The sequence below is a fragment of the Pongo pygmaeus genome, chromosome 2 (genome assembly GCF_028885625.2).
Source record: "Pongo pygmaeus isolate AG05252 chromosome 2, NHGRI_mPonPyg2-v2.0_pri, whole genome shotgun sequence".
In the NCBI taxonomy this organism is placed as follows: domain Eukaryota; kingdom Metazoa; phylum Chordata; class Mammalia; order Primates; family Hominidae; genus Pongo; species Pongo pygmaeus.
Window position 1 is genome coordinate 147,694,237 of NC_085930.1, and position 11,752 is coordinate 147,705,988.

At 42.3% G+C, this 11,752-nt stretch overlaps 1 protein-coding gene across 1 annotated transcript; it reads right to left on the reverse strand.

Annotated features, from left to right (window-relative positions):
• Positions 1-1,024: 1,024 nt before the first annotated feature.
• On the reverse strand, positions 1,025-2,929 carry LOC129033665 (proline-rich protein 23B). Its single transcript, XM_054482533.1, has one exon. The coding sequence runs from the start codon at positions 2,652-2,654 to the stop codon at positions 1,857-1,859; it is 798 nt and encodes a 265-aa protein (XP_054338508.1). The 5' UTR covers positions 2,655-2,929; the 3' UTR covers positions 1,025-1,856.
• Positions 2,930-11,752: the final 8,823 nt, after the last annotated feature.

Consider the following 11,752-nt stretch of genomic DNA (forward strand, 5'->3'; position numbering starts at 1 on the left):
CTCAGCCTCCCAAGTAGCTGGGATTACAGGTGCATGCCACCATGCCCAGCTAATTTTTGTATTTTTGTTGGAGACGGGGTTTCTCCATGTTGGCCAGGCTGGTCTTGAACTCCTGACCTCAGGTGATCCACCCACCTCGGCCTCCCATCTGATTGGATTTCATGGGGATATAGGCGATATTCCAAGAGATGAAACTTAAGATTTTATGGTATTTTAGGCAAGAAATAATTTCCAATATTGATAGTTAACTAAATTCTATCAAGCTAAATGAAAATATAGTCTACCCCTAGACACATTATAGTAAACTGTAGAACACCAAAGGCAAATCAACATTTAAAAAAATACTAAAATTGGCCAGATGTGGTGGATCACACCTGTAATCCCAGCACTTTGGGAGGTCAAGGTGGGTGGACCACTTGAGCCCAGGAGATCCAGACTAGCCTGGGCAACGTGGTGAAACCCCGTTCCTACAAAAAATACACTTGAGCCTGGGATGTTGAAGCTTCAGTGAGCCGTGATTGCACCACTGCACTCCAGCTTGGGCGACAGAGTGAACCCTGTCTTAAAAACAAACTCTCTCTCTCTCTACACACACACACACACACACACACACACACACACACACACGAACAGCCAAATTACATATAAAAGGACTAACAACTTGATTGACAGAAGACATCCTGCAACAACAAAAAATGGCAAAACGGGCTAATATCTTTAAAGTACTGTAGTTAAATATCATTTTAAAATTAAGAATGAAGGTGTAATTAAAACATTTACAGTCAATTCTAAGAAAGTTTATCACACAAAAACATGCTCAGACTTACAGAAGCAAGATAGTTTATCACACGCAAGACACAGTGGAAAGAAATATTAAAGGATATTCTTCACAAAAAGAAAACTGAAGCTACAATGAAGGAGTGGAATGTAAGAATAAAAATGTAGGAAATAATTGGTAAGGCATAGTGGTAGATCTGAATAGTTATTGATGTTTTTAAATAAAATAAAACCAGCTTGTTGACATCAGCTTTACCAGTAATCTTTTATCTCCTATATAAAAATATGAGGCAACTACAGTAATAAATTAACATTTTAAAAGTTAGAAGTTTGGTTTACATGAGAAAAAACTCAGGATAGATTTTAAAAGGTATAAAGTAATGTGAAATAGCAGGAATGCAAACACTTTCCATTGGGTGAAATCACCAGATTAACAAATTAAAAAAAAATACATAACACAATGCATGCTGAAAACATCTGATAAAATTCAACGCAAATTTTCATTTAGAATTAGAAGACTGGAAGAAAACTTCAGCAGGATAAGGGGTTCCTAGGAAGAAGCAACATACAGTCTTGTATAGTAAGCATACTATTTGGCAGTTTCCTTGGAGAGCAGTTGGAAAAACCCTGAGAAAAGCCATGGCTAAGTCTTCCAAAATTCATGGGAAAAAAATACAAGGTAACTAACAACGTAAGAGATCTAGTGATTTCTTGGTTTGGGGAGAAAGGGAGTGGCAGTATGATGCTGGAGAAAGACTGGAATTTGAGAGAAACAACTGATGCAAAACGAGGGAGAATGATGGGATCTGAATATGACCTCGTGAAGAAGCCCAGAAATCTGGACACATTTTCTGGTATCCGTGCGCAGATTTTCTATTTAAAGATGAGGTCTAGAATATGCCTTTTCTTGCTGATGTCTTCATCTCCTACTATCGGTAGCGTGCAGCGAAAAAGCAATTGTGCGAACACGCGGTGCCCAATTTCCAGGTTGTTGGATACTCAATGTGAGAGATTCCCGCAATCCTAGAGGGCCGCCAGCAGAGCGGCCAGGATTATTGTGTGCACGTGGCGGTGGGGGTTTATGCCTGGAACAGTCGTCTGCGGGCCTTGCACGGAGGGCGTTCCGGGAGCGGCGGGTGCGCGTGGGGACCTGGACTCCCCACGCACGGAGAGGGAGGTAGAGGTTGGAGAGGTGAGCTGGGGACAGGCTCCAGAAGGCGGAATTCCAGGTCGAAGATGGGGCGTGGAGAGCGTTTCTCTGAACTTGGGTTGGGGGCCAGAGCACAGGGTTCTGGGATGGGGCCCTCCCAATAGGGGCTGAACATACTTCTAGAGGAGGGGTAGAGCCCAGCGGCTGAGCCGGTTGGGGAGTCCATCCGGAGCTCCGGGAACTCGGGGTCCGCGTCCTCCTCGTAGGCCTCTTCCTGGGCGGCGATCTCTGGGACAGATGCGCAGAATTCCAGCTCGACGACGACGTCCTCCCTGAGAGCGCCCAGGAAAACGTCCACTTCCAGGCCGGCAGACGAGTCGTCCTGCGCTCCTGAGCATTCGTCGCCGGAGCTCAGGAGGACCTCGGGGATCAGGATGAGGGTGTGTCCATCGAGAGACACTCGCAGGATCGACGTTGGTGCGGGCTCCAGCACAAGGTCGACGTCGTCCAGGGGCACACGTAGGGCACAGCCCGCGGCCAGGACCACTATGGAGGTGAGCACGTCCACGGCCGGGCCCCCCGCCGGGTCTTCCAGGCTGGGTGCCGCGCGGGATTCGGGGCCCGCCGGCTCCTCCAATCGGAGGCGCTTGGCAGGGCCGGGTCCTCCTGGCTGCTGTCCCCACCAGGGCGCAGGGAAGGCGCTGGGGCTGCGGGGCCGGCTGCCCATCGCCTCGACGGCGCTGTAGACGGCGCTCCTGGGCCTAGCAGAGGACGTGGGGAGCGCGGGCGGTGAAGTCCTCTTTGAGGTAACAGATGTCGGTGGTAGGGGAGGCGGGTTGGGGCGAGCGGGGCGCAGGACCGCGCGACGCGGGGCGAGTCCTGGGAGCTCCAGGGGCGCCTCCTGGGGGACCGTAGTCCGGGCTGCTGGTGGTGCCTCGCCGGCCACCGGGCTCAGCCTAGCTCGTTGGAACCTTGGGCCTTCCTGAAGCAGACCCGGATGCGCACTGCAAAGCCAATTATGTTGTAAATGACGGCAGCGGAACCGAAGTCGCAAAATGTCACGCAATGCTCCGCCCCCTGGAGGACCCGCTCTAGAGGCGGAGGTATCCGTGCTGTCCAGTATCCGTGGCTGTGATTGGTCGGACACGCTGGGGAAATACTCTTACAGGCCTCTAGGGGGCAGAATGATCAGTATAACTTATTCAGAAAAAATGATACAACTGTAATAGAATTTCAAAGATGGCTCGCCTTTAGAACCCATGTTTTCTTGTGATTTCAGGGATTCTAGAGAAAAGACCACTCAGATCTCTCCGACCCATCCAAATGCTACATACAATTCCTTTAATGCTACTAAATTATTTAATTTTAGGAGTATTCAGAAAATACAGATTTCTACTTGGGAAAATTGATTTTAAAATTCTGAGTGAAGCTGGGAGTGGTGGCTCATGCTTGTAATCCCAGCACTTTGGGAGGCTGAGAAAGGCTGATCGCTTGAGCCCAGGAGTTCAAGACCACTCTGGGCAACATAGTGAGACTCGGTCTCTATGAAAAATTTAAAAATTCAAAAATTAGCCTAGCGTGGTGGTGCGTACCTGTGGTCCCAGCTATTTGGGAGGCTGAGATGGCAGGATCGATGGAGCCCAGGAGGTCAAAGCTGGAGTGAACCGTGGTGGCGCCACTGCACTCCAGCCTGGGCAACAGAGTGAGATCCTGTCTCAAAAAAAAAAAAAAAAAAAAAAAAAAGAAGTGAAACATTTGTGAATAGTTTCATCCTGAAAGTTAAAAATGTTATAAAATTATTAATCATATTAAAATTTAAAACAATATTAATAAAATTATTTTTTTCTTTCTTTTTTTTTTTTTGAGACAGAGTCTCGCTCTGTCGCCCAGGCTGGAGTGCAGTGGCGTGATCTCGGCTCACTGCAAGCTCCACCTCCTGGGTTCACGCCATTCTCCTGCCTCACCCTCCCGAGTAGCTGGGACTACAGGAACCCACCACCGCGCCCGGCTAATTTTGTATTTTTAGTGGAGACTGTGTTTCACCATGTTAGCCAGGATGGTCTCGATTTCCTGACCTCGAGATCTGCCCACCTCGGCCTCCCAAAGTGCTGGGATTACAGGCGTGAGCCACCGCACCTGGCCGTATAAAATTAATTTTTAAATTGAACACTTATATTTCCATGATTCTTGAATGGATTTTTTTTTTTTTTTTTTTTTTTACAGAGTCTGACTCTGTCTCCCAGGCTGGAGTGCAGTGGTGCAATCTCAGCTCACTGCAGTCTTGGCTTCCCAGGCTCCGGTGATCCTCCCACCTCAGCTTCCGGAGTAGCTGGGACTACAGGCCGGCGTCACCATATTGGCTATTTTTTTTGTATTTTTAGTAGAGGCAGGGTTTTGCCATGTTGCCCAGGCTGGTCTCGAACTCTTGGGCTTAAGCAATCCTCCCTCATCGGCCTCTCAAAGTGCTGGAATTACAGGAGTGAGCCACTGCATCTGACCTGAGTTTTTTTTTTTTTTTGAGACGGAGTCTCACTCTGTCGCCTAGGTTTGAGTGCAGTGGCGCGATCGTGGCTCACTGCAACCTCCGCCTCCCAGGTTCAAGCCATTATCCTGCCTCAGCCTCCCGAGTAGCTGGCAGTACAGGCACTTGCCACCACGCCTGGCTAATTTTTGTATTTTTAGTAGAGACTAGGTTTCATCATGTTGGCCAGTGTAGTGTCAAACTCCTGACCGCAAGTGATCCGCCTGCCTCGGCCTCCTAAAGTGCTGGGGTTACACCGCGCCCAGCCCTGAGGTTTTTTTTTTTTTGAGACAAAGTCTCGCTCTTGTCCCCTAGGCTGGAGTGCAATGGCGCGATCTCGGCTCACTGCAACCTCCGCCTCCCGGGTTCAAGTGATTTTCTTGCCTCAGCCTCCCGAGTAGCTGGGATTACAGGGATTTACCACCATGCCTGTCTAATTTTTGTATTTTTAGTAGAGACGGAGGTTTCACCATGTTGGCCAGGCTGGTCTCGAACTCCTGACCTCAGGTGATCCGCCCGCCTCGGCCTCCCAAAGTGCTGGGATTACAGGCGTGAGCCACCGTGCCCTGCTAGCCCTGAGTATTTTAGAAAACGATCTTCTTCAATCTTCACAACACCTGAGGCTCAGTGGTAAAGCAAATTTTTCTTAAAAAAATAATTAAAAAAATTTGTGTGGGTATATAGTAGAGGTATATATTTATGGGGTACATAAGATGTTTTGATACAGAAATGCAGTGTGAAATAAGCACATTATAGAAAACGAGGTATCCATCTCCTCAGGCATTTATCCTCTGAGTTACAAACACACCAGTTACACTCTTTAAGTTATCAAATAGTAGGTCTTATTCATTCTTTGTATTTTTTTTGTATTCATTAACCATCCTCACTTCCCTGGTAAAGCAAATTTTTCAAAATCAAATACCCAGGTTGTGTTGGATGTGGGAATCAAATGCACAGACATAGCTGGCTTTAAATCAAAGACTCTTTCCTGACACTTTTATGAGGAAAGTAGGAGTAGATCACTAATTGGTACTGTGTATGCATTTCAAATTAACAGGTAATACCCCTTTCCCCATTTTTTTTCAAAATGGCTTTCCCTGCTTACATTCCTGTGAGCAGAGTATGTTTCCATTTCACTACATCTTTGCAAGCATTTCTTATTGCCACATTCTTAAATCTTTTTCAACCTATTGTAGTAAAATGCTATTTCATTTTGCATTTCTGATTACCAATAAAGTGAACCATTTTTTCTTTCTTTTTTTTTTTATTATACTTTAAGTTCCAGGGTACATGTGCACAACGTGCAGGTTTGTTACTTATGTATACATGTGCCATGTTGGTGTGCTGCACCTATTAACTCGTCATTTACATTAGGTATATCTCCTAATGCTATCCCTCCCCTCTCCTCCCACCCCTCGACGGGCTCCGGTGTGTGATGTTCCCCTTCCTGTGTCCAAGTGTTTTCATTGTTCAAGTCCCATCTATGAGTGAGAACATGTGGTGTTTGGTTTTTTGTTCTTGCGATAGTTTGCTGAGAATGATGGTTTCCAGCTTCATCCATGTCCCTACAAAGGACGTGAACTCATCCTTTTTTATGGCTAAAGTGAACCATTTTTTCATATGCTTATTTGCTATTCTTGTATCTTCTTATTTGAAATGCTCCTATCTTCTATTTTTTTACCTTTAAAAAACTCAGGTTCACAATATTGTATACCAGTTATTCATCAGATATATGTGTAGCAAATATCTCTGTCATTCTCCCACAGTTTTTGAAGACATTAGCCCCTGATTCACTATTATTCCCAGCCGATCTACTTCTGATATAATTTGTGATAATTTTAATGTTTTCATAGATTTTTCCCCCTGAAGTCCTAGCCTCTTAGTTCACAATTTTGTTCTCCCTCCTACCTCATTGACTCATACCCTTGACTTTGTCATTACCCCAAGTTGTAATCCCTTTATAATCACAATTTCAACATTTTATTCTCACAGCACCACCTTCTAACTTTCTAACTCAGTTTTAAAAAATATCCAAATCTATCCATTTTTCATTCTCTCTGGAAAAACCCTTTTATCCTACCATCTTTTAATGGAACTGGTATCATCAGGTTCTCACTTCCCTCTTTACTGGGAACTTAAATTCCACGGACAGCCTTGATAATCATTGTCATATTTATATCTTCATCTTTCTTTCCTGTCTATTGCTTTGCTGGTTAAATCTATCTGCCTACTCAGTGCCCTTACTTGTATAGCTGAATGTGTCTGGAGAAAAACACTCAATCTCTTTGACTAGTCTCACTTTATAATCATGATCACTGATCTCCAGTGGGTTCCTAATGCTGCCAAGTGATCTTACTATATTGCTCTAGTCCATTCATTCTCTCACTCTTCCAGATGAATATTGCTTGCTTTCTCTTTTCTTCTCAAGCCTCCAATACCTAATGTCTTATTTTCACTTTTAAATAATCACCTTGCTTTCTTTTCACTGAGACAATAGAAGCAATCTGAAGATATTTTTCAAAATTCCCATAATCACATCTGCCCATATAGTTGCATTGGGACTACATATTCTCTCTTCTTTCCTGTTCCCTTAGATAAATTGTTCATGTTCCTAGCAAAGGCCACCCCCTCCACTTGTGCAGTTGATTTAATCTCATCTTGCCTTCTCAAGAACATTACTTGAGTAATTCTGTCTTTGTCCTGGATCATCAAATTTTAGCTATCTCATCAAATTTTAACTACTGAATCAGTATCTTCAATATATAATTTGAGAGGAAACTTCTTCTATGTTAAACAAAAACTCTTGACTTGACTTAAACTCCTCCAGTTTCTGCACCAACTTTCTCCTTATATACCCAAAGTCTTGAGTTAGTCAACAATACTTACATTCCCCAATTTCCTTCCTCCCATGCTCTCTTGAGCCCATTCTAATCAGACTCCTGTCTGTGCCAATCATCTATAAACCCTCTTACTAAGGTCACCAATGACCCCTATATTATTACATCCAATGGTTAATTCTCAGTCCTCATCTTGCAATCGCTCCCTCCTTTAAACATTTATCCCCCTGGCATCCAAGATCTTTCACTCTCCCAGTTTGTCTTTGGCATCTTCTTATTTTTTTCCCCTCATTCTGAAGGTTGGAATATACCAGGAGCCAGTTCTTGGCCTCTTTTTTTTTTTTTCCTGTCAACTTTCACTCTTTTATGTTAAACACCATCTGTATATTGGTGACTCTCAAATATGTGTCTCCCTCCTGTACCTCCCCTATGAACAAACAATTGCATTGTCAACGTTTTCTTCTGAATATCTGCTAATTTGAAACACATGTAGTTTTCATTTTTATAGGTCAGAATAGTTGAATATTTCTCATTTTATATATTTCAACATAATAATAGGCGGTTCAAACTTTGGGTCCAAATTCGAGCTCTTTGTATTTCCCCAAACCCAATTATCTCCAAGTATTAACCATCACAGTAATCGGTAACTCCATCCTTCCTTTTGCTCAAACCAAAATTTTGGAATTAAGTGTCCTTTCCTTTGGAAAGGAGTGTCTTCCTTTCATGCTCCATAGCCATTCCATCAGGACGTCCTAGATCATGCCACTTCTTACCATCTCTCCAACTACCACCCTACTACCACTTTTATCTCTTGAGTAAATTACTGTAGAAGCCTCCTAAATGGTTTCTTTGCATCTCTCCTTTGTCTCTTTTCCAGCTGATCTCCATACAATAGCTAGAGTTGTTCTGTTAAACCATATATAAATTATGCCACTCTGCTCAAACACCTCCAATTCCATTCAGGGTAAAAGCCAATGTTTTTATATGGGCCTATAGGTTGTGTTTGGATCTCTCACTCCCATTATCTGTCAGAGTTTATCTTCTATCACTCTGTACTTTGCTCTCTGGTTTCTATGATTCTCCTAAAAATTGACAGGCATGCTTACAGATTTTGCAATTGTTCTTCTCCTGCCTAGAACACTTTACATCTCTCTGAGTGTTTCCTCACTTCCTTCAGACCATGTTGCCAGCAGCTCAATTTCTGAGGTTTCCCCAGAGCACACTATCTAAGATGGCAATCCCTGACCCTTCTACCTCCCCTCCCTACCTTAATTTAATCCTTAGCACTTATCAGTATTTAACATGTGGTGCATTTTATTTATTTATCTTGTTTATTTAATTAAATTAATTAATTAATTAATTTATTTTTATTATACTTTAAGTTCTAGGATACATGTGCCCAACGTGCAGGTTTGTTACATATGTATACATGTGCCATGTTGGTGTGCTGCACCCATTAACTCCTCATTTACATTAGGTATATCTCCTAATGCTTTCCCTTCCCCCTCCCCCTACTCCACAACAGGCCTCGGTGTGTGATGTTCCCCTTCCTGTGTCCAAGTGTTCTCATTGTTCAATTCCCACCTATGAGTGAGAACATGTGGTGTTTGGTTTTTCGTTCTTGCAATAGTTTGCTGAGAATGATGGTTTCCAGCTTCATCCATGTCCCTACAAAGGACATGAACTCATCCTTTTTTATGGCTGCATAGTATTCCATGGTGTATATGTGCCACATTTTCTTAATCCAGTCTATCACTGATGGACATTTGGGTTGGTTCCAAGTCTTTGGTATTGTGAATAGTGCTGCAATAAACATACGTGTGCATGTGCCTTTATAGCAGCATGATTTATAATCCTTTGGGTATATACCCAGTAATGGGATGGCTGGGTCAAATGGTATTTCTAGTTCTAGATCCTTGAGGAATCGCCACACTGTCTTCTACAATGGTTGAACTAGTTTACAGCCCCACCAACAGTGTAAAAGCATTCCTATTTCTCCACATCCTCTCCAGCACCTGTTTCATGACTTTTTAATGATCGCCATTCTAACTGGTGTGAGATGGTATCTCATTGTGGTTTTGATTTGCATTTCTCTGATGGCCAGTGATGATGAGCATTTTTTCATGTGTCTGTTGGCTGCATAAATGTCTTCTTTTGAGAAGTGTCTGTTCATATCCTTTGCCCACTTTTGATGGGGTTGTTTTTTCTCATAAATTTTTTTGAGTTCTTTATTGATTGTGGATATTAGCCCTTTGTCAGATGAGTAGATTGCAAAAATTTTCTCCCATTCTGTAGGTTGCCTGTTCACTCTGATGGTAGTTTCTTTTGCTGTGCAGAAGCTCCTTAGTTTAATTAGATTGTCAATTTTGGCTTTTGTTGCCATTGCCTAGGTTTTCTTCTAGGGTTTTTATGGTTTTACGTCTAACATTTAAGTCTTTAATCAATCTTGAATTAATTTTTGTATAAGGTGTAAGGAAGAGATCCAGTTTCAGCTTTCTACATATGGCTAGCCAGTTTTCCCAGCACCATTTATTAAATAGGGAATCATTTCCCCATTTCTTGTTTTTGTCAGGTTTGTCAAAGATCAGATGGTTATAGATGTGTGGTATTATTTCTGAGGCCTCTGTTCCGTTCCATTGGTCTGTATCTCTGTTTTGGGACCAGTACCATGCTGTTTTGGTTACTTTAGCCTTGTAGTATAGTTTGAAGTCAGGTAGCATGATGCCTCCAGCTTTGTTCTTTTGGCTTAGGACTGTCTTGGCAATGCGGGCTTTTTTTGGTTCCATATGAACTTTAAAGTAGTTTTTTCCAATTCTGTGAAGAAAGTCATTGGTAGCTTGATGGGGATGTCACTGAATCTATAAATTACCTTGGGCAGTATGGCCATTTTCATGATATTGATTCTTCCTATCCATGAGCATGGAATATTCTTCTATTTGTTTGTGTCCTCTTTTATTTCGTTGAGCAATGGTTTGTAGTTCTCCTTGAAGAGGTCCTTCACATCCCTTGTAAGTTGGATTCCTAGGTATTTTATTCTCTTTGAAGCAATTGTGAATGGGAGTTCACTCATGATTTGGCTCTCTGTTTGTCTGTTATTGGTGTATAGGAATGCTTGTGATTTTTGCACACCGATTTTGTATCCTGAGACTTTGCTGAAGTTGCTTATCAGCTTAAGGAGATTTTGGGCTGAGACGATGGGGTTTTCTAAATATACAATCATGTCATCTGCAAACAGGGACAATTTGACTTCCTTTTTTCCTAATTGAATACCCTTTATTTCTTTTTCTTGCCTGATTGCCCTGGCCAGAACTTCCAACACTATGTTGAATAAGAGTGGTAAGAGAGGGCATCCCTGTCTTGTGGAAGTTTTCAAAGGGAATGCTTCCAGTTTTTGCCCATTCAGTATGATATTGGCTGTGGGTTTGTCATAAATAGCTCTTATTATTTTGAGATATGCACAACTACATGGAAACTGAACAACTTGCTCCTGAATGACTACTGGGTAAATAACAAAATGAAGGCAGAAATAATGATGTTCTTTGAAACCAGTGAGAACAAAGACACAACATATCAGAATCTCTCAGACGCATTTAAAGCAAGTGCTTTCTCTTGTGGGCATTTAGTGCTATGAATCCCATCAATACCTAGTTTTTTGAGAGTTTTTAGCATGAAGGACTATTGAATTTTGTCGAAGGCCTTTTCTGCATCTATTGAGATAATCATGTGATTTTTGTCTTTGGTTTTGTTTATGTGATGGATTATATTTATTGATTTGCATATGTTGAACCAGTCTTGCATCCCAGGGATGAAGCCCACTTGATCGTGGTAGATAAGCTTTTTGATGTGCTGCTGGATTTGGCTTGCTGTTATTTTATTGAGGATTTTTGCATTGATGTTAATCAGGGAGATTAGTCTAAAATTCTCTTTTTTTGTGTGTGTGTCTCTGCCAGGCTTTGGTATCAGGATGATGCTGGCCTCATGAAATGAGTTACGGAGGATTCCCTCTTTTTCTATTGATTGGAATAGTTTCAGAAGGAATGGTACCAGCTCCTCTTTGTACCTCTGTTAGAATTCGGCTGGGAATCCATCTGGTCTTGGACTTTTTTTGGTTGTTAGGCTATTAATTATTGCCTCAATTTCAGAGCCTGCTATTGGTCTATTCAGGGATTCAACTTCTTCCTGTTTTAGTCTTGGGAGGGTGTATGTGTCCAGGTATTTTTCCATTTCTTCTAGATTTTCTAGTTTATTTGCGTAGAGGTGTTTATGTATTCTCTGATGGTAGTTTGTATTTTGTGGGATCTGTGGTGATATCCCCTTTATCATTTTTTTATTGCGTCTATTTGATTCTTCTCTCTTTTCTTCTTTATTAGTCTTGCTAGCAGTCTGTTTTGTTGATCTTTTGAAAAAACTAACTCCTGGATTCATTGATTTTTTTGAAGGTTTTTTGTGTCTCTATCTCCTTGAGTT